Source organism: Branchiostoma floridae, chromosome 3, assembly GCF_000003815.2.
Source record: "Branchiostoma floridae strain S238N-H82 chromosome 3, Bfl_VNyyK, whole genome shotgun sequence".
Lineage (NCBI taxonomy): Eukaryota > Metazoa > Chordata > Leptocardii > Amphioxiformes > Branchiostomatidae > Branchiostoma > Branchiostoma floridae.
The window spans coordinates 22,574,142-22,598,165 of record NC_049981.1 but is presented as its reverse complement, the minus strand read 5'-3'; the positions used below and the strand labels follow the sequence as shown (position 1 = coordinate 22,598,165).

General features: G+C 41.5%; 1 protein-coding gene across 8 annotated transcripts in view; it reads right to left on the bottom strand.

The window, feature by feature from the left end:
* Positions 1-5,794: 5,794 nt before the first annotated feature.
* The window catches only part of LOC118412139, a 59,059-nt gene continuing 40,829 nt past the window's right edge, over positions 5,795-24,024 (bottom strand). For 4 of the 8 annotated variants that reach the window (XM_035814793.1, XM_035814794.1, XM_035814797.1 and 1 more), the window contains 8 exons: positions 21,391-21,494; positions 20,666-20,753; positions 20,345-20,447; positions 19,902-20,046; positions 15,841-19,279; positions 13,631-14,992; positions 10,605-10,727; positions 5,795-9,581 (listed from right to left, as the gene is read on the bottom strand). In XM_035814793.1, the coding sequence (XP_035670686.1) occupies positions 7,759-9,581; positions 10,605-10,727; positions 13,631-14,992; positions 15,841-19,279; positions 19,902-20,046; positions 20,345-20,447; positions 20,666-20,753; positions 21,391-21,494 (7,187 nt within the window). In that variant the 3' untranslated portion in view covers positions 5,795-7,758. Of the gene's footprint in view, positions 9,582-10,295; positions 10,315-10,604; positions 10,728-12,860; positions 13,327-13,630; positions 14,993-15,840; positions 19,280-19,901; positions 20,047-20,344; positions 20,448-20,665; positions 20,754-21,390; positions 21,495-24,024 lie in introns of those variants that run through there. The other 4 variants (XM_035814800.1, XM_035814801.1, XM_035814799.1 and 1 more) reach the window with 4 other exon arrangements.

Genomic DNA, 24,024 nt, shown 5'->3' with positions numbered 1-24,024 from the left:
CCTCAATAGTTACCTGTGTTGTTTATTTTAGAACACCTTAGCCGTTACCTTTTTTGTTTATTTAGAACATAAGAATTATTCCTTGTTTCAAGAAATTGTTTGTCTTCATTTTCTTTTCACTGAGGAAGGAAGGCGGACGCCTTCCGAAACGTCTGTATAAAAATAAAGTATCCAGAAGTAAAGATTTATTCGTCTTCAATTATAATATAGTGTTGTTTATAAGATAACAGCTGCATTTCAAAATAAAGTCTTCTCTTTTTTATTTTTATGAACATAAATTCTTTATTCTCTATTAGAACCCGGTGGTACTGGTAATGACCAACGAACAACTCCAAACGAAGTCGGTGGGTCAAACCAACCCCCAGCCTCGGACGGGCCAGCAGCCGGCCTCGGTCAAGGTCAAGATGCAGCTCAAGGTCGAGCTCCGCGTGATGGGCTGAGGCGAGGTCACCAGAGGGTGCAACGGACACAGGCGTATGAGAATGGACAAACGTTCGGGATGCGTCTCGGACAGCCTCTGAACCGAGACGCCCGCAGCAGCGCCCCGCCTGTCCCCTCCACCCCGAGGCCAGGAGGAACCACCGACGGGGCCCGACCCGTGGCGGCCACCACACACGTGTACGAGGATGGTGAATCGTTCGACATGCGTCTCGGGCCAGCTCTGAACTGGGATGTCCCGTACGCACCGCCTGTTCCACCCTCCCCATGGCCGACCGGTGTGGCCCAACAAGTGCCGGCTGGGCCACAGCCGGGGCTACGGCCGCAAGACATCCTCAGTCAGCTGCGAGCGAACCCGATATACGACTCAAACCAGCAGCTGCCAGCAGCTGCCAGGTGATCAGTGTTTATATCTGTAATATTCAGATATAAACAATTTCTTGTATCCTATTTATTCAATGTTAACGTTGTGACCAACTATCATTTTGTTGTGACCTGTACTTAACTTAACCCAGTGGGTATGTATGTACATTTAATGTCTTCATTCATTCATTATGAAAAGGACATGCAGAAGGGATGCATATTTAATTTGTTTTTGAAACACAGCCCAAGAGCGTGATACCATTTGGGGACGCCTACGTCATCGCCTGTCACCACGCCTGCTGATCTCCGCTGCCATAGCGTCCGTTGTCATGGTAACACTGTTGATCCTGGTACCGGTACTAAGCTTACTGTTACTCTCAATTTTCTTCCAACAGTGACTGTTTTAAAGGTAGAGAACATACCTCCAAATTTTCGATGTCTGACAGCACATCTTGGTCACGGAGAATGGCCTAGTCTCGATCTCGCGAGAGAACACGAGACTAGGCCAGGCTTGCGTAGATCATCTGCCCCCTACCCCCTGCTGACCATAGTGGGTGTGAAAAGTGCCGAAAGTCAAATCGTGAACAAGTCAACGACGTTTTATGAAGATTATAAAGCTTCCTTGAAGAAGTCCTACAGTCAAACGTGGTAGGGCAACCGCCTCCCAAAAGCGACCACCTGCACAAGGTGGCCGTTTCGTCGGTCCCCTAGATTTCCCCTAAAGAAACACGCATACATCCGAAAATAGTTTCATCAGGTTGGTAGAATATAGGATGAAGGGGAATTCTTATTACAGAACCAGTAGGTACTTACATTGCTTACAAAGCGCCACCTACATCGGCTACATATAGCGGTGAGAAGCAGAACTCCAGTTGGAAGCTCTGACGAAGGTGTCTGAGAGACAACGAAACGTAAGCAATGTAAGTACCTACTGGTTGTGTAATAAGAATTCTCATTCCTCCAACATGCATACATTTAAGAATGACCATCGAGACTACAACTAGGACCTTGTGGTTACCTCTCATTACTTTACCATTGCCTTGCACAACCCCGATTTCCCTTTTATTAATTGAAGAAGTTCATTTGCAAGTTCGTATCCGAGGGCTAATTGCAAGTACATGTACATGGTATAAACATAGTAGATATACAAGTGACAATGGACAGTCATGAACAATATTCTACTCTAATAGTAGTGTTGGCTATTTCTAAACAGGTTGGGCTTGACTTCTTTTTTGGAAGCAGAGGGAGACGAAAAGCCCCACCCTTTCTAAAATTTGTGGGTTCTGCGATTTCAAGAGAAAAGTGGCTTTCTGTTCGTCTATCAATGTAGAGAAGTTGGGAAAAGTCTGTCGCTTCTCTAAACAGAGTGATTCTTTCGGTTTAGTTAAATGAACATTCGGAAATGAAATGTGTTTCGTCTCCCATTGCTAATTTATAGAAAATGATAGAGAACATTAATAGAAAACTGCAGTCTAATTCAAAGTGAGGAAAGTGTAGGGTAAAGAAATTTCCATTGCAATGATCCAGTATATCCTTTCTCAAGGCACAAACTAATCAAAAGAGAAACATACTATTTACACTTATTTCTTTGGATCTGATAATCATCCACTGTGCTTATGAATATGTGTTTAAAGGGAAGACCAATGCACATAACTACATAGGCAGTCCAGCAAATAAATTCCATGTGTATGAACTTACTTATGATAGGGTCGCATTTCCAACCCTTACTTGAAAAAAAATCTTAAACATACCAAAAATGATTCAATGTTCATAAGTCGTGCATATCCATATAATTACCGACATAAACTTTAAAGCACCTCAACGACACTACTTTATGTTCTTTACTGTTACCAGGATCAACATCTCTTTCACATCCACAGAACTGTAACATTTTTGATATTGTCAATACTTATATCCATTGCACAGGCAGATTCTCCTAGTTGATTCAGCACCAACTTGTCTTGTCTAAATTTACTTTTCTGTTATCCATTTTGTACTTATGTATGTATGTGGTTTATTACCTTTGCCAGAATGGCTAAGGTTATGTTTTGGGCTTGTGAGTCTGTGTGTGTGTCTGTGTGTGTGTCTGTGTGTGTGTTAACAGCATAACTCAAGAAGTCTTGGATGAACCCCGATAATATTTGGTAGGTGGGTAGGGGTCGGGAAAACGAAGGTCAAGTTCGATAATGGGCCCCTAGCGGCTTGCTAAGGTACTGCAGCAGAACCTCAATTTTTTATATCTCCTGTTCTGGACATGCTGTGATCATGATTTTTGAGTGGTAGATAGCCCTCGAGGCAGCCCTGGAACTGCAGGCGCCGGTTTCCTTTCAAACTTTGGACGAGAATAACTCTACAACGTGTTGACGGATCGTCATGATTTTTGGTATGTAGATAGAATGAGTGATGACTTACATAATGGTATACTAATTATGCAAATCAACAGCTAATTTGCATAATTAATGAGGAAAATTTATAAATCCACTACATTCCATGATAGGACTTTCAAACTTGTCACATATGTAGCTGGGAAGGAGAGAAATGTCGATAGACATCAATTATGCAAATGATGGCCTCATTTGCATAATTAATGAGAAAATATGAAGATGTTGACGGATCATCATGTTTTTGGTATGTAGGTAGCGTAAGTGGGGACAAACATAATGAGATACCAATTATGCAAATCAACAGCTAATTTGCATAATTAATGAGGATATTTTATAAATTCACTACGTTCCATGATAGGACTTTAAAACTTGTCACATATGTAGCTGAGAAAGAGAGAAATGTCAATACATATTTATCATGCAATGACATAATTAATGAGAAAATGTGAACGTGTTGACGGATCGTCATCATTTTTGGCATGTACATAGCCTAAGTGAAGACTTATATAATGTGATACTTATTATGCAAATTAACAGCTAATTTGCATAATTGATGAGGAAAAGTTTATAAATCCACTGCATTCCATTATAGTACTTTCATCAAAGTTGTCACATATGTAACTGAGAAAGAGAGTAAGAGGTGTATTTAAAGACTTTGAAAGAGAATAAGTCAAGAATGGATCAAAGGATCATCATGATTTTTTGTATGCTGATAGTTTAATTATGCTTGATACAATTTGATATCAATTAATTGTAACTTGGGATCTAATTTGCATAATCAATGCCGAAATTTTATAAACCAACTCCAAGCATATAATTATGAAGAAAATGAAATGAGTAACGCATTTGTCTACAGACATCATTCTACATTTCTACATTCAACAAACCTGGTTTATTTGGCAAAGGTATGTGTTCGTGGAACTCTAGTTATTCTTGTTTTATGCGTATGTTTCTTGCGTAGAAGACTTAATATAAGCAATTTGTGCTTTCTGCCTCATACTCTCAAAATATATGTGAATAAATAAATAAAATAAACTCTAATTTTTCAAACAGCCCGACCGGACTCCGGGTGGAAAATGTCACCCTAGCATCTAGTATGCGTATTTATCGACATTCATACAAAATTCCACCATAGATGGTAGAAAAGTCATAAACACGTGGATTAATGCAATGTAAGTTATTATAAGGTCAATGTTTTCTACTATTGCTGCAAAAAAGTAGAAAGTTGTGATTGAGTTTGTATATGTTTGAAAAATCGGGGCCTTGCCACCCGGTCGAAAAAAAAAATTATGAAAGGAAAAGATCACGATTTTCCCACCAACCTCTGCTTGCAGAGTACAATAGTTGCATTGTTCTCACCTTGACAGTGCATTTAATCGTGTTGGGCTTGTGTATTTGTGGAGAAATAATGGTGTTGTATCAGAACTGAGGCCATTTTCTGGATTTGTTCACCATTCTCACATTGCATCATGGTGTTATGTAGTAGAAGTAAGTGATGTATAAATTTGTGTATGCAATGGTTCATGTTCAATCTAGAAGCAACATGCTAGTGCAGATCATGACCTGTTTTTGTAAAAGTGATGAAGAGATTTACACAATAGTTGCATTGTTATCAGAACATTGAAGATGTGGACCTCTATTTGTCTTTTTATGTAGAAGTCATAACTATGAGGAATTGTATCAGAATAGATTTCTTTGTCATTTCACATTCATGGCGGCATGTTCTTTGAAAAAACATTTGTAATTGACCGGCTTCTAAGTACATGTATATGTACACTATGCCTGGTCTATACACCTTTCTCACGCGGCGGCCATGATAGATCTAAAACGAGTTCAATGAGGCAAACAAAAGACTGTCCATCATAATTAGCAGTTCAACCAATTATAGCCTTCCAATTAGGAAAGTGACCAATAAGAGATTTGGCTGCATGTCCGTCAAATATTTGCATTATTATGTTTTTATTTTGCATCTCTTAAGGGACTATGGGGTCAGTCTACGCTACTCTAAATTGATACATCTTTCGGTGCACAACACTAGTTATAATGACTACTTATAATAACTAGTTATTTGATCTTATATTGTGAAAATTTGTGTGGTTTGGGGGAAATCTAAATAGGAGCTGATTTTAGAAATAAGTTTAGTCTGTTTGCCTCATTGACCTCGTCTTCAATCATGGCCGCCGCGTGAGAAAGGTGTATAGGGCCCAACATCATGCATATCATACCTGTACATTATATCACTGATTCAGAAGTATTTAGGAGGCATAATCCTCACGCATCTTCACACAAGTGGTGAATGAAGTCGCCGTGTGCTGCCCACCATGTTGGTGTCTTTATTTGCATTTCGATGGGCCGCAACTGTAGCCCAGGTGTACAAACTAGATTTTTCATTGAAAGGTTGTTTTTTTTTAAGTATGTCTCTTTTTAATTATTCACGGCTGAAGAAATTCAAAACGGGTTTCTTAATTAAATGTATGAAGATCTTCAGATGTCCGAAAACAGGTCAACTATGATCAACTGATATGCAAATTAGACACCAATATGGCGACGGACAGTGATGACGTCACGAAAAACGCACTGAGTAAATTGATGAGTCAAGAGATTATCGATCACATTGCATCCACGATTCACACTTTTATTAAAATTTCAAACAGAACTAGAACAGATTTAAATGCATGAATCTTCTTGAAATAACCAGAATGATGCAGCAATCAGTGTAAATCTGACAGTGGCGTGCAACTTAAACAAACTATATGAGACCATGTCAACAAGATTATGTTCTGAACACAATCAAAGAGAATGGGAGGGAATTTTGTTCCCAACATGCCAAAAATATCTGTGCTAAAGATACCACAAAATAATTGCAAAACGCCAAAAAAATTGCACATTGTGTTGACCTGCCCAGTCCAAACCTTCCAGGTTTGAACTGTACTATACAAAAAAACCCCACACCATACTATCTGATTTAAACTGACTGGTGCACTTACTGTCACTAACAATACAAACTCAAATGAACATACTGGCCATGTACTCAACTGTCTTAAACGTTTCTTTCCAAACAAACCATCTGTAAGATACTACAAAGGAAATAAAGTGTATAAACTTGTGAGTCATGTTGCATAGTTTTTCACCACTGCAACTTTTATCATTGCATTGTTTGAGATGTCAAAAAGCAGCTTCAGGCTGTACCAAATCTATTATGGTTTCAAGACCTTTTAAAGAGTTGGTATCGAGAGGCAAGTACATTTTTCTGGTAGTGTACTACCTTAGACCCATCTGTCCCTCCGAGTTCATCTTTTAGTCAAGTGGCATAGCTGACAAATCAAATTGTACAGAGTTGTTTCAAAGTACCAGATATGGCTGACAAATTGTCCAGATTTGTCTAAAAGTACCAGATTTGAAAGACAAATTGGGCAGATTTGCCTTAAAGTACACAATTTTGAAGATACACTGTGCAGATTTTTCTAAAAGTACCCAATTTGGCTGACAAATTGTGCAGATTAATGTTTAAAAAGAAGTACCAGATTTGGCACTCAAATATACTAAAACAAAAAGAACAAGTTCTATGCAAATCTTGACATGGAGGCATCTCAATTTCTTCCCATGAGCCTAATTTGGTGCTTCTAGACAAATTTGCACAACTTTTCAGCTATGCCACTGGACTATTCAGTAACCTACTAAAGTCTTGTTCCAATCTTCATAATATCCTGAGATGCAAATATCTTTTCATCAGGAATGTTAGATATACTGGCTCACCTAATGTCCTAAGGCAACTTTTCTGTAACAAGAAACCTGAACTAAAAAATATCCTACTCAACACTGAACAGAACTCGAACATCCTTATAATACTAGTATGTATTAAGGAAATAACAAGTCAATCTTCCCTGAAAGTCTTTTCACTTAACAGAAAAGAAAAAATTGGGAACGTTTTTCCCCATAGAAAATGGGACTTATAGAGATCTTATGTACAAAAATAGATATTGATCAGAAAACATGATGATATCTTCTATAAAATATCATGTTCTTCTGTCAGGATTGAACAATTGCTTTAACAAATCTTACGCTTAAACATGATTGGTTGTTCCTAAACATAAACTCCTGGAGAGCAGCAACTCACATATTCCCTACTGCCCAACCCCACTGCCAATACAAACTTGGTGCTGAACAGCTATCTCGGCAGGCTTAAGATTTTCAAAATGCTTACCATCTTTTAAAGTAACTTATGTCTTTTATAACATCTTTTACAGCAATGTTCCCCTGGTATTTCAAAACCAACATGCAGAGTTCCACAATTCTCCATGTATATCTTTTGATCATAGGTTCAGAAGATTCTTTAAATAAAGGCATCACAAACTTTTCCACTAACTAGTGAGTGTCTTGGTACTACAATCTTCAACACAAGGTTTGGAAAAAAAACAAGCATTCTGATATGCAACATTTTGCGACAGAACCTGGGAACAACAAGTTAACTAACCAGTCATTCAAGGCCAGTGATTCAAGAGTCTATCAAACAAAGAGTTTAGATGTGCATTTTGTCTCTCCAAAACAAAGCAAAACTGTTCCCTGTGCCGATTTACCACGCCGGCTGAGCTCTGCCCCTGCCATGTACTGCACCTGCCATGAAACCTCTCCCTCGAATCCCACCCCTTCCTCTCTGCGGACACCTCCCATGGCTGGTGTACCCACCCCGACCAGCCCGTCCTCTGGCAGGGTTGGGGTAGGGCTGTCCTCTGCCTCCTCCCCTGGAACAGCCACGGACCATGCCTCTACCTTGGGCAGGATAGCTGGGTGGAGCAAGGTTATGTTCACTGTAGTCGTGTCGAAAGTCACTTGCGTAGTTGTCGTTCACTTCTGCGTCTTTGTCGTGCTGTCCTGTGGAGGCAAAGCCGCCAGCCGAGAAGTGTTGGTGAGGGCCATGGTGAGGTCTTGATGGAAGGTTGGACATGGGTGGAGCAAGGTTATGTTCACTGTACTCGTATTGAAAGTCATCTGCGTAGTTGTTGTTGTTCACTTCTGCATCTTTGTCGTGCTGACGTGTCGAGGCAAAGCCGCCAGCTGAAAAGTGTTGGGGAGGGCCACGGTGAGGTCTGGGCAGGAGGTTAGACATTGGCGGCCTGGGTGGGGTCTGGCTGCAGCCACGTCTGGGTGACAATGGTGAGGGGCGGCAGGGAGAAGGGGGGTGTCGGGAAGGGGAGGTCTGCTGGTGGGGCGGTAGTCTGCGAGGGGGAGAGGGGTGGGGAGGTCTGGAGGGGGACGTCTGTTGGGGAGGGTAGTGGGGAGGTGGTAATCTGCGAGGTGGGGAGGGGTGAGGGGGCCCAGAAGGGGAGATTTGCTGGGAAGGGTAGTGGGGAGGTGGTTGTCTGGTGGGAGGAGAGGACTGGGGAGGTTGGGAAGGACAGGTTTGCTGGAGAGGGTACTGGGGAGGTGGTAATCTGGTCGGAGGAGTGGAGCGCTGCTGGAAACCGTAAGGCATGCGTGGCGATGGATGGACGTGTGGTGGTCCAGGCTTTCGGAACTGGACCGGGCCTGATACACTATGCTGATGCCCTCTGGGTCGAGGGAATACATGAGCCTTTAGGCTAGAGTCCTGTCCCGGCCTGACCTGACTCCTGACTGGGGGTGGACCGTATCTGTGTCCTCTGTCCTGGTCGTGAGTCGGAAGCTTCTGCCCCCATTCCGGCTGCTCCACTGGGTAACAACGAGGGTTTAGACCAACCTTGTCTCTCAGAAACAAGGGCACTTTGTCCTGCATACTTTGTCCATAGTCTACTACACTGGCATTCCGCACTGGTGGCGAGATCTGACTGTTGCCATTTCTAACACTGCTCTTCTCCGGCTGCCCCTTTGTTTTGAGGGCCGAGTCCTTCTCTTGGTACAGCTCTCTGTCTGATCCCTCGGGTGAGACTGGACCCAATCCCTCGTGAGTGGGGATAAGCACATCGCCTGGGAAACCACCATCCCCCCTGGGCACCATCAGTTGTCGCTCCTCTGGGCTGTTCTCACCACTTCCAGACGTAGTGTCGCAGGGGGAGAAAATGGCACCACCATCTTTGCCTGGACCAACAACTGCGTCGCTTAATTCATTCTCCAACAGATTCCTTCGCACGCATGGAGCACTTCCCACAGCACTTTCACAAGAAATATCTCCGTCGCCACCCCCTTGACCTGACCCTGTGACCTCACCGACCTCCTGTTGAACCATTGACCTTAACCTTGGATCTGCAGGGACCCAGTCTTCACCAACAGAAGTGGCAGTTATGCTGGAACTGGGAGTTTTGCCCTGCTGTTGCTCTGCCATCTTGACTGGAGTTTGTTCTGGTTGTGCGCTGCAGTCCAAGCACTTTTCTCTGTGGCTCGCCATCGCTGGGGCCTTCTTCAGGGCTTCATTACCTACTCCTAAGGGTTAACACAAGAAAGAAAACTTTAAATTTCAGCTGTGTAGGTGTACCTACATTTGTATACAAATGTACCTGTACCTAAACAAAGCAAAACACTAATGAACAGCACTACAATCCTAAATCGATGACCAGAATTGTGATAATGTTGCAGTTAAAAATGAAAAAAAAAAATTCAAAAATTCAGAATCAAATGTGTAAACCCTAGTACAAAAATGAAAACTTATTACTAACAAGACAGTTGGCATGGCTACATGCATAATTTACAGGAATTTCTTTACATACACAGCTTTAATGGCATTTAATATATATAGATAATATTAAAATATTCATTTCAGTCATTTGTTCTTTAATTTTGGCAAGTAGTGAATCTATTGAGCTGATCATTAAAAAAAGTATATTCTCTATGGAATCCTCTGGGGTGTGGTGGTTGCATTACACAGGAAACATTTCTGCCTTGGGCATAAAAGAAAAATCGAAACAATTGCAGCTGTTAGAATATCATGGTTTTCTCTGCTTTGTATTTGCATTTATCTTAGTTCCATTTTTTCCCCAAATTGTGCCAAAGTTTAGGACTGTACAGCCGTGCATTCAACCATTTTTTCAATACTTTTCCTAACTACCCCGTTAGAACATTTAAAAGTAGATTTCCCTTGAATCAAAAGGAGTCAAGGATGACAGACGCTCTTGACAACAATAAATATGGGGACCTTACCAAGTTTTGTGTTGATAACCTTTCCAAAGGGCAAGCAGCAATGAGTGAAAGGAAAGAACATGAAATTCACAATATAAGCCTTTTTCCAAACTACATGTACATGCACACCATACGTGCAAAACACACAGGAAAAAAGAGACAATAAATAATCAACATTTGGCAGCAACGCCAAAAACACTGACAGTCTATACATTTGTACATGTACCTCAGTCCACTTTTCAGACAAATTGTTGACAAAATCTTACATTCAAATTTTGTAAATTCAAGATATTTATGATACTGGCAAAAACAGGCTATGAAGGCACTAACCAGTAGAACAACTTGCTTGGCTGATGCCACCTTGTGGAATGTCACTGCATTGCAGGGCCAGGTTTCCTGGAGTTGGTGAGATGGGTTGAGGGGCGCTCCATGCTTGTTTAACAGGCATTGCATCTGTAAAAACACATTGTATCTTTACAGCCACAACTAAAATGTCAACTGACATAAATGTGCACATGACAACACACTACATACCAGCCGTGCAGAAGGCAATTAACATTGCTAGCATACATTCTCAGCTTTTTCCAGTCTTCTAGATAGTTAATTGTGAATGGTTTGTCAGAACAAGCCAGATGCTATCACCAGACATTGGCTGCAAAACATTAGTTGCGGTTAGTCAACAACACAATGGAAGCAAAAGAGAGTGTTAGTGACATGTTGGGTTAGTATGGATGCTGCTAGTGGGGGGAACTGTTAGAAGTTTGTTACAATGCTCAGCTGCTGGTTAAATGGTTATAATTATGTTTCTTTAATTTATGCTATTGATGACATTTTGCCACAATGATGGCTAACAAATGCCTTCCACTATTCCTAGCTATGCTCTTTGATAGAGCTCAGGCTTATACCCACAACAAGTGGGATTCAAAAGCTGCTATTTGTTACCTTAACCCATCTAAAACCTTCACCCAGCTCAAGATTGCAGAGCCATGGCAAGACTGCACTAGTCTACTAAGTGCCAGAGTCAGAATGGACAGGAATATGGTGAGGTTGGGTTTCTAGTCTGAAAAGTGGGTGGATTGTCCGCTGGACATGTCATCTACATGTGCACACGACCTTGTACGTTCCAGCAGCTGCGACGGCTTTTACATCTGGTGTAGCCTCTTTCCATCTTCTGCATGATGACCAACTGCATTCGTCTGACTGTCATCATTCGTGCGAGTGGGCAACTGGTGGTTTTTTTGTGTGTAGCACTTTCAGCCTTGGGATGTCCATGTGGCTCAACTGGTAGCAGCTCTCACAGTTGAGCTTTCAGTTCCACTCAGTTGGTAACTGGAAGATCCTGGATATAGTCACTGGGCCAGGATATCTTGGTGAGGGGCTGCAACATCTTCCATAAGGGATGCAAATTGGAGGTCTAGTGTTCAAGGAGATGCCCCAAGCAGGTTTTAAGGGGCAGGGCAGGCAACCCCTCCTTGTAGACATTCATTCCCTGCTACAGAAACAACCAGGAAACTTGTGTTGTGCCACCTGGCACTCCAGGGGCCACAACAGCAACATTATTCAGCCTCCTGTTGCCATGTACATACCCAAGTTCTCTTGCATGTGGGGTTAATAAGTGGACAATGGTCAAATGGGAGGTTACCCTTGAGATTACTGTTACCAGGGTTGGACAAGTTTTCTCAAATTCACTTGTCCTATCAGGCAAGCACATAAAAAACTTCACTTCACTTGCCCGACCCAACTTTTTACTTGCCCGAAAATTTAAATTAATTTTTTTCTGGGACTTTTCACTTCCAGCAATGGAATTCTTTTATCATTGCTTCAATCTATTCATCTATGTTGACCAATGTTTGATGCTATAACAGTAAAAATTTACAAGTATATAAAAACATGATCTTACTTGCCCGGTAGGGCATGCACTTGCCCGATAGGCACTTTCACTTGCCCGGGACAATAGGGCTAGTGGACTTGTCCACCTGTGTTACTCAACATTAACAATAGACAGTTTAGACAGTCTGTATTTGTTGATATGTCTCTGAGAACCTAGCTCTATGGAATGTCTCTTCCATGTTGTTTACAGGATGTGTTATAGAGTCTGCATCATCTACATAAACCTGTTACTTCATGTGTCCCAGCAAATGCACAGTGTTTCTAAACACTTAGATTCACAATCTGTGTTGGAATTTGTTCTTGTGGACAGGTTGGCAAGCCCATTGTATCTGGACTAATTAAAAAAGACTATCATAATCATGAGACCATGGCTTGAAATGTGTAAAAACCTGCTGCTCCTCTATCACAATTGACAAAATTTTGTCTCTTCATCTCTAAACATTAAGGTTGCTATACATTATGAAACACAACGATTGTATAAATAAAATCTTATTCAATTTGGGCAGTCCAGTTAAATCAATGTTGCTTCCATCCCTCAAAATACTCTACTCAACTTGCAAAATCTTTACAATTCAAAACTTAGTTTAAGTACAATTTACATCATTCAAGCTTGTTTTCTACCCATGTCCCTGTAATGTAGTAAAAACAAGCACTCCTGTACTTTATTTGCTACTTCCTTGGTGGATGTGCTCATACCAGGTCAGAGCCAGTTCCAGCTCCTCCCACTGTGAAGGGGAGGCCATCTTCCTAGCAACCTCCACTTTTGTCAGATATTCCTCTACTTCTTCTTCACTGTCTGCTGAGAGCAAGCTCGCAATGACATGCTTAACGTAGTAGGCTGGAGTCCATGGTCTTTGTTGTTGGACTGTGCCCTGCGCTTTAAAGTCCACAATTACTTCCTCAACGTGGCCTTTGCGTTTGCTACACTGTGCTCCCCTTCCTGGCATCTCTGAGTCATAACTTGCTTCACTGTCTGCATCGCTTGTATCTATGATTTCCCCATCTTCAATGCTACTATCATCACAACTTCTTCGCTCCACTTTCTGGATGTCAACCCAAGTCAAAGAGGGGTAGTCGTATTTTTGCGAGTTGTAGTCATATTTTTTCGACTTCTTGTATGTTTGGGAGTCGTAGCATCCCTTGTGTACCTCATAGTTAAAGTCTGAAAGGGTAAAAATGGAAGCTGAAAATTGACAGAAAAAGCAAGCAAGCTGGACAGATGGGAAAGCAACATGTCCTACAGTTACAGTCCCAAACCAACCTCACAAGTCACAGACACACCCTCCTCCTTTTCTTTGTTAAAACAGCATGACCACAGGTTTGAAACTTGCGAGTTAACAGAAGTAACCTAAATTCTTCTTTAGTTTTAACTTAAGCTACATTTTTATCAGATTATATAAAATGTTTGCATGAAACTATATCATCATCTTTTCTAATTAAAATCAAAACTCTGGTTGCCCTCTTACCTTGTTTTTTCCCACTGACATCACACCTTGCTCTGGAAGATGGCTGCCGGTACAAGTGCGATGTTTCTCTCCTTGCTGACGTGTCAGCTTTATTTGAGTCCCTTCTCAACTTATCCCTACTTCGCTCTGACATCATGTCCTTGTCCTTTCTATGAGTATGACAGTCACTGTTTCTCACTGGAGGTCTCCTGGCCTTTTCCAACACCCTGTCCACCCATTCCTTGTTCTTTTTCAAAAGAGCATCTTTGTCTATTTTGTTTCCCAGTGCCTTCCCTGGTGGCCGTGTTGCCTGCTCCAGGACCCTGTCCACCCAGTCTTTGTTTTCCTCAATGAGAGCGTCTTTGGTCTCTCTGTTTAGGACAACTGACTTTGACCTCTTTTTGGACCAAACTCCTGTTTTCTGTTTTACTTCAACTTGACATTCTTCTTCCAAAGTTTCTTTACTTTTCACTTCTGTTTTCACTTCTTCCATTAAAGGTTTTTCACTGCTACATTCTTCTTTAACCTCTTGCTTCAAACTTTCTTTGCTTTTGGATTCTGTCTCTTCTTTGATTTTTTTATGTAAAATGTTTTCATTTTTGGATTCTGACTCTGCTACGATTCCTTGCTCCAAAACAGTTTCACATGTTGATTCTCTCTCTGGTTCAATTTTGTTCTTCAAAATCTCTTCACATTTTGAATCAATTTTGGTTTCTTGGATAAAATCTTCCCCTTTGGATTCTGTTTCAACTTCTGGATAAAAACTTTCTTTGCCTTTGGATTCTTTTTCATCTGCTTGTTCCAATGCTTCTTCCTTTTTGGACTTTATTTCATCTGCTTGGTTCAACATGTCTTCACTTTTCAAATTTCTTTCAATTTCTTGCCTCAAAATTTCTTCACTTTTGGACTCTGTTTCAACTTCTTGCTTCAAAATTTCTTCACTTCTTGATTTTGTTTCTACTCCATTATCTTCCTGCAGAAAGTTTTCACTTTGACATACTGTTTCAACTTCAATTTCTTGTTCCAAAACTAATAAGCAGTCTGATTCTTCTTCCATTTCAGTAACTTGCTTGCATTTTACTTCTTCTTCTTGTTCAACTACTTGACCAAAACTTTCTTTACTTACTGACATTATGTCCGGTTTTATTTCCAGCAAGTTAGACACAGACATATCCGCCTCCTGACAAACACTTTCTTCACTTGAGTCTGTTGTGTACTCAACTAAGCTGCCAAGCGTTTTCATGTCTTCAGAAGAATGTGTTTTAATCTCTGTATCCCCCTCCTCTGTTTCCATAGCAACACCACAACTGTCCGCAGTTGCATCGACCTGGATTTCTGCATCATTCGGCTGAGGTACTGGTTGGTCTGACTCTGAGAGGGGCACTGTGTATCAAAAAGCTTGTTTTTTGTAAACTGTTTGAGACTGAAGACATCAGCAATTAGCACGCAAGATATGATGTAGTTATTAACCTTTCTCTACTTATATACTTCGGATTACAAGAGACTAGATACTACAAGAAGATTTGACTTCACATGTATCTTAAATTTAACAGCTATCACTATGCAAAAATAGAAAAATAAATAAAGATTGCTTTGTGAGTAGACACTTATCCCTACCTGATTGTATCAAGATTAGAGATTCACAGTGGTAAGTAGAATTTTACGATTTATTTTGTATTTCTATTTTGTGGTTTGTAGTTGACTTGACAAGCCTTAATAGGATAGTGTTGAAATACTCTTTCTACCATTGAGCCAATGGTTTTATCACTATCCTGTGTGTAAATTAGAGTTAGTTTGTTACATTAAACTACCTTCATATGATCTTAAATCTCTGAAGCTTTGTTAGGCATATTATGAAATTCTACAATATATATAATGATGCTTTTTAGCATTCTTGATTGCATGTCGTTAGGTAGCAAGATAAAAATACATGAAAACAAAGAAACACAACATAACAAACTAGGACAAACATTTAACTGCAAAAGTATGGTACTGCACACACTTGATTTCATGGATAACATTTCTGCTGAAAAAATGGTTTCCCGTTCTAAACAAAAGAAATTTCTCAGAGACCTTTGGACAAATGGTCCAAACTTCTAGACCTTGCATTCCAAATATGAGCATGATTCTTTTTCACAAACTACCAAAAGACTTGGGATCTTCAGAGGATGTCATCCATACAATCATATTTGTTCAGTTTCAAGAAAAGCAAATCATGGAGAACAGCTTACCAGTGAGTGCCTGTAGGCTTGTTTCCTTGGCTACCACTGCCTCCACATGGACCTCTCTGCCCTGCATAGATCCTGATCTTCTGTCCTCCAAACTTCTTGTCATTGTCATATCTACTGGTGTTTCCGTCTTCCAAACTTCACTTCTGTTTTCGCTTCTTGCATTGCTTTTCTGCATCCCAACCATACGGACATCAAGCTGATACTTGGACCTAGGGTCAGTCTGGGACTCTTGTGGCACATTCACAGTAGCTTCTGCGTGTAGATCATCCGTCGTCTTTATCATCAGTTGCTTCTGTGTCTCCTCTCCTATGTCAGTATTAAAGGGCACTCCGACAGAGTCCTTAATGACCTTAACAAGGGCATCGCCCTGTCTCTGAGGCAAAGATCTTCCAGAATTGTCATCAAAGCCGGTACTGTCTGTTGACATTTTGGTCGCTTCTTTCCTCACTGTCAACATTCCACTCGCTTTAGTCGTGCTCTGAGGCGAAGATATTGCCAAGATTTCCCGTTTTAAGGTCCTCACCTCTTCGAGGCTAGCGATTAGCTCCTTTCTGTTCATTTTCCTAAAAATGATGGAAGAATAACTCTGTGTGTTCAAGTTCAATTCCTTTGTGAGTTGACGGATCTCAAAGATCAAGGCTTCTCGGGTCATTGTAGAGGTGTGTTTAGCAATGAGATCTTGGCTAGGAGATCCTCCTTCATCAAGCCCAGGCTGGAATTCCTCTCTCAACCAGTCTTCACCAAGTCCCTTGTTAATGGCAAGTCTCCTGGCCTCCTGCTGAAGGCCTTCTAAGCTGAGGTGGAACAGATGCATATGCAACCTGTCTGTTTGGTTGAACTTTACCACTTTTCCTGTTGTGAGAAAGAGTACCCTCTTCACAAGGTCTACCCTTTCTTTGGACATCTGCTTCTTCTCCTCACTGCAATGGTTTGAATCTCCAACTTCTTTCTTCAAATGCTTCTTCACCAGATTGCTTGGGTTTGTTGCTTTTCTTGATTTTCCTTTACCTTCAGTATTATGCTTCTTCTCACTGCCTTGCTCCTCTTGAGGACCATCACTTTTAGTGACATCCCGCCAGTCATTACTATTACTGTCACTAGATCGATTACTCCTCGACCCTCTTTGCCTCTTGGAGGATCTCCTCTCCGGACTGCTAGCTGAGGAATCTTCATCTCGGCTTGATCTCCTGTCAGAACTGCGACAACTCCTCTTGGCCTTGTTCCTCCTGACGTGTGAACTCCGCTGCCTGTCCACCTGATTATAACGGCCCCTGTGGGATTGTCTTGGCCGCTCACCACTGTCACTGCTGCTGCTACTCGAGCTCCTCTTTCTCCGCTCTGGCCTCCTCCTTCTGTACGGACTGTTGATCTTCATGCGGGACCCAGAGAAGACATTCTTGCCAGGGACAGAGATGCCCGACCTCCTTGCTCTTGGGATAGCTTTGACATCTGACTTTGTATCTTGAGCTGAATCACTGGACTTGCTTCTCGACCGGTCTCTTAACCTGCTTTTAGACCGACTCCTCGTCCTCCTAGGTGATCTCCTGGGTGATCTCCTGGGTGACCTGCTCCTTGACTTGATACTACGATTCCGTCGATACCTGCTCCTTGTTCTATTCCTGCCCCTAGACTGGCTTCTTGACCTGCTGCGTGTCCTGCTCACAGAAAGACTTTTAGATTTGCTCCTTGATCTGCTGAATGTTCTTGATGAGCCGCTGGATCTGGCACCTTTCTGTTGACCATCTGGCTCCATCTGGCTTTCGTTCTTTTCTTCTACACCATTCGTAACATCTTCGGCCTCCTTTTTTTGAGTGTCTTTTACATCTTCTTGCTGAAGGACTTTACTACTGCCACTAAATGTTTCTTTCATATTACATTCACTTGAGCCTGTAGCAGCTTTGTGTTTACCAGACGGAGGGAAATGTCCACGACCATGATGTATTTCCAACTCTCCTTTTTGCTGATGCTGTCCTGGGTGCTGAATCTTCTCCTGTTGGTTGTTGTCATCTTCCTTCTTGCCTCCATTTTCTCTCCCGCCACCCTTTCTTGGAGGGCTTATATTGGTAGCTCCCTTTGGTACAACATGCCTGTACTGCATGAGCTCATCGTTGTCATCCAGCCATGGATTGCGGATCAAGTTTGCTCTGTAGAAGGAGTCTCCCCTGTTGTAGCGATGGTGGGTCGGTACTATGAGAGTGCCTGCTCGCTCAGTGTCTGTTTTCTTTCTATCTTGACCATCTGCCTTCGTGGCTGAGTCCTTCTCCCCAGTCTCTTCTTTGCTCTGTTTAGATGAGTCCCCCTTATTTTTTACCTCTTCAGTTGTGCCCACTCCATTCTGTTGTTGTACATCTTCACATTTGTCCATTCTGTCTCTCTCTTCTTGTTTCTGTTCCCTGGGTTCATTAGTATCACTATCAAGTTCCATCATGACGTTATCATAGTTGTCTCCTGCCTGCTTTGTGGGAGACGGTTTAAGCATCTGGGTGTCTTCACCTCCATGACGATGACTGTCATCAGTTTTCAACTTTTTTATCCTTTTTTCTTCTGTATCGCACTCTGTATTCTTTTGCTTGAGAACGTTTTGGTTCTTAACTGTTATCTTCAAGGCAGAACCAAAGGGAATCCCTGATCCTCTGGGTCTTTGAGTAGTTGCCAGGTCAACTGTTTCCAAGTCAGTGTCCAAATGAAGACTGGATGTTTTGCTATGAGAAGGTCCCTTGTTTTTCAGGTGAGCAAATATTCCACGTACCGGCCTCTTCCTGGGTAGGCAAGCCTGAGTTGAGGGTTTCATACCCATCTTCCTTGCTTCATTACTACTTTTAATGGTTTCATCAAGGACTTGTTGCTGTATGCTCTGTTCATCTTTCGTTGTGACAACTGCGTTGGGAGATTTCCTTACAAGCGGAATCTCTGGTTGCTCAACTAGGTTGCTGGTTGCGGCCTTCTGCATGCTTCCTGAGGCCGCATCAAGGTCCTTGACAGATGAAACGTGGCTAACTGCAGACTGAAGGAAGTCTCTCTCTGGATTAGTCAGAGTGATGGAGTCTGGAGACTGCGGAGTCTCTATGGGTGGGGTTCTGTTCTCGATGGAGGAGGTGTTGGATTCGCTCGACGGCTGCCTCCTCCTGGCAAGTCGTGGATCCACTGGGATGGCGTTGTCCACTGGGTTCAACACGTGCGATGTCGACTCTGACGTGCGATGGCTGCCCATGCTGGTATCATCCGCAAAGTTACTCTGTTCCAACACCCCATTTCGTTGTCTCCCACTCCCTTCTACATTAGGTATCGCACCAGAGCTTATATCTCTGAATGGCTGTTGCACAGATTCCTTCACCTTTGACCCTGCTTGTGGTCCGTCAGCTATTGCACTGCCCTTGTTTTGCTTGTTCCCACCGATGGGATCTGTTTCCTTCTGGGCTGGCTTTCCCAAGTTGAAGACCTGAAAGTAAAAATCAATTCATCATCATCCAGACATCCATTGTATTTTGCCTCTACAGTCTTTGAAGAGTCCTGTAGTTGCATTCAGTCTTTCTTCATCTTTTTCCACTGTGCTTTACATTAGTTTCCATTAATGACCATTTTGTCTGAGAACTATACTCCAGTACCTTGAATGTGCATTATACGGCATAGAGCTAGATGCGGTATACATTGAAAGCAATCTCGACTCAGTATAGCTCACTGAAAATGTAATCTTTCACTGGTCCTGATAGAGATGGCAGATGATTTGTACAGTATTTACAGCTTCAATGCAGAGAAAATTCCCCTAGCTCTTTGCAACAAGCAAAATGAACATTGAACCATGGCTAAACCTCACTTCATATGGACAGCGACTCCTTCCAGTAGCATGCATGTCGAAAGCCAGAATTCAAATTCATAGGTTCTTGGTCTAGAGGCAGATCAATAAACACTGGACTACACACTCTATCATTTTGCCATCCAAATAAACATCTTCAACGATTGGGACAACATATCCAGCATTTTCTACATATTTCTGCAGAGGGCCTCTGAAGAAATTGTCCGATACATTAAAAAATTCGGGCAAGAAAATGTTGCTCGCGTACCGAAGTGAAGACATTGGTGTTGAAGCTGTCTACCAGAGATGGAACCTGGTCATCGACTTCATAGTCATCGTGGGGAAAGTCAATGTCCATATAGTCAGGGCTGTGGGGTTGTTTCTCTGTCAGGGGCTTCCCTGTCTTCTCCTTACTGGAAAGAAAGTATTTACATGACACATTCCATTATCTAAAATACTTAAATACTATTCATTCTTACAAATACTCTCCAAAATTCATCTGGAAGTTGGGAATACTACATTGTATGTAGCAACACGCATCAAATAAATAATTCTAACACTCTGCAATTTACGGTTTGAATCCCAGTTTTCCTGACATGTTCGGAGCTTTTCAATCATTATTTCTCCACTTTCTTTTCATCTTTTGTATTTATTTTCCTCTTTCTTGTCCACCAAATACCTTCCATTGTTTACACATGAAAACTGGTTTACCTGACTTTCTTGTTCTTCTGTTTGGCATGTGTTGAGCTCGGTGGGAGAACTTTGTATGACAATATGGCAAACATCTTTCCATGGTCACCAGAAAAACCAAGCCCTGTGAAATGAAAAGATGCTAACAGCCACGCACACCTTACAATGTACATGTATAGTGATGTACAGTTAATTGGATCCAATTCAAACAAGATAAAAAGAAAAGGAGAATGTATTCTCAATTTTATTCTCTCAGTACTAATGTCTACAGGAGTAGCAGATAAGAACAGCTATATAGTCACTAAGCTATAGTCACAAGTAGACAATAAACACAGAACTAACCTAGGTCTTCAGTGAACTTGCATGAGGGTATCAAGAAGATTTTCACTGGAGCTGGTGCTCCAGAGACAAGCAAGGTTGATACAGTTGCCTGGAGAAAAATACCATTACTAGTCTAGATCTACATACAGTACAGAGAAAGCTATCAGAACATGTGTATATACGTATACGTAAGAGGTGTTACATCAAGCAAAATTCACACAAGAACACAGAAATTCTCGTCCACAAAACATCCTGTAATTTTGATTACCAACTTGGATATCTCTTTTCACAAACATTGAATCTGTACCATAGAAATTGCATTGCTTTTTTGATCAGGAGAGTCAAGTGAGAATAGTATAAAATAAACATGACTCGTTCGGAAAATTTGAAACTTAATTATTAACCATTGCTTGTTTCAATTCTGACATCATGAATAACAAAATCCAGAGCTTACACATACTAGACATAGTCTTTTACGTTCTCATGTCTGATGACCCACCAGATCAAATTTTGTTCGTCTAGGGCATTCTCGTTCTAGGAACATCAAGCACCTCAACAATTATGCATGCCCATCTAAGATGGTCAAAGTGCCTGATATGCTAATCAAAACATCGGATTTCCGTGCAAAAGGAGAGATTCACATTTCTACAATGAGAATGCCCTAGGCAAACAAAATCGATCTGGTGGGCCATCAAACATGTGAGAACGAGAAAGACATTACGTCGACTCCGTGAGCTATGACTTACAGAGTTGGCCTGCCTGAGGAAGGTACAGAATCTTGCCATGGTGTCCCTGCTCTCCTGTACTGGTCTCACCACTAAGACATTGTACCTCCAGCTCTCGTGCCTCACTGCAATGTCAAAGTTTTATCCGGTAAGGATCTCTTAGGCAATACACCCAAATTTAGTCCTTATTACAGGATCACAGCATGCTTTACACATATACAGAAGACCATTTGTAGTCCTGCACAAGAATATCTTAAACCTACAGGTACCAAATTTCTTTCTGAGCTTGGAGGGAGGATAAGGATAGAACAAAATAAAACAAATTATTCTGTTGCAGTACCAACTGAAGATACCAGGGGGCCAAAATCAAATCATTTCTATGATTGGTTTATGACCTACATGTATAACTGTATACCAAGTTTCATATCAATCCACCCATTGCTTCTGGAGTTCTGCTGCTAAACCACAAACACTGCTTCAAACACTATAACAGATATAGCTTGTTGGTAAACATGCATTTAGCAGCAAGTCTTGTTTTGCTATTATAACTAAAATCCATGATGTTCATTGCATAGTCACAATCATAATGTACATACAGTTCATACGTTTGACCAATTCATTTGAATACCATGTTGCCTTTAAACCTTAAGAATATTACAGATTCTTTAACACCTCAACAGCAACAAAAATATCCTCTACATGACAGTAGAATCACACAAAAAATGAGGAAATTATGGATGATTTGTTCAATTTGTGCAAGCTCTTTTTTTCATGCAAGCCTTCAAAATGTGGAATATATCCTAGTAGTACCCCTTTGACCAAACTGTAGGTATCTCTTAGAAAAGAAACATCATCTTCTTTCTTTGGGTATTAATAATAAAAAAACTTGTTCTTAGTTTTCATCACGATGTGTAAATACAGCTGCTGTCTTGCCATTCTGCACCAAAGGTGCTTCTAGAGGATATTGCCACAATTAGCACTTTTTTGAAATCACCACAGGGTTCTAGCTAGGATGAAATTTGAGCGTAGTGGTACAGGCGAGGGAGCGAAGCGACCCAGCGCGAGGGCGCGAAGCGACCGAGGGGGGGATGGTGTGGAAGGGGGGCTTTCCCCCCTTCCACGGTATGGAGCTTTTGGAAATATGAAATTGAAATGGGGCATTCTTAGGGACCTATAAAAGGAAAATTGTTGTTTTCTCAATATGTGTTCTTGATGGGTAATTCTTATACTTGTCATCTTGTCACTGTGTTACCCTTACAAAGGACCTTGTCACAAGATATCTTAACTCATACATAGAAACAAAAAATTAACAGGTAACCCTAGAAACAGGTAAGTAACATCATTTTACTAAAAGTTACTAGAGAGTCAAATCAAAGTTAAGAATTAATTTCAAAAGTCTGTAATCATTTAAATTCTACATACATTTCCAAATTTGCTTAGACTTCCTCAATGTTCCTCCATTTCCATACAATGTTCAGAATACTGTATTCAATTTCATGGCAGTGGGAACAATGTTTACAATACTTAAAAAAAGAATGGCTACATCACACTGCCAAAATCTTAACATGTTTATCAATGTAAGCCACTCTACCTCTCTTGTAAATCAATTCCAGAAATTTAGTGAGAGAAAGAACACAGAACACACTTTATATTTTACACCTCCCCCTACATGTCATATCGTATTGCTGATTCCTCTGCAGGCACTAACGTTACCAGAAGATAGAAAGAAAACACGTTCCTTTGAGACACACCAAATATGGTTTAATGTATTCATCTATGAGGCGGGTCTCTCCAGGGAAATTCATTCCCACGCCTTGTATGCACAATGCTCCTCCCACTGCACTGGGGCCGTGCTGGCGGCAAAACTTTTTAGAGGCTAAAGAGACTTGACTCCGCCCACTGCACTAGACACAGTAGACAGTCTCTGGCACCAGCCTGCTGGCATTGCAGACTCCGCCCTTTTGGGGGTGTTGTCTAGTCAGGTTTACTTCTGGGGAGGACAAACGGCGTTTGGAATTTCCAAAACAAAGACTGAACTGACAATATCTGATGATTAAATGACAAAAACAAATGCTCATAAAGCATATCTGATGGTAACAGTGCTCCAACTTTTTAAAAATATTTCACATTATATATTGTTAGTTTAGTTTTTACTTTGATAAAATGACCAAAAGTATCTGCTACTGTGACGAACTTTTTCAACAGCCTCCCACGGCCTGATCGGGACGTGCCAAGTGTATGAGGGACAAGTGTCTGATTATTATTTTTTTTATCCTTAAAAATTATTAATGCAGTTTAGTGAAGGTAGGCGCGCAAGTTACGAGGAAAAAGCGTTGAGGACGAGGAGGAAACGTATTTGTAGTTGTAGTTGTTCAAGTTCCACGAAAAAGATTGTCATACAAGGACACTCCCTTGGCAAGTCGTAATAAGCCAGTCTAGCCCAAATATGGCATCGAATAAAGCTGACACTCTGGGCTTGCCACATATGGGAGGGCAACATGAAGACCCGCCCCGGCCGTGCGCTCTGTGGGACCTGATAAGTCACGCCAGGCAGCGCCCGCACATGTATTTGTGTTTTGCTCATTGCGATTCCCTCTGAAACAACTGAAACCAACGTTTTTTACATTTGATCTGGCATTATTGCACAAATAAATA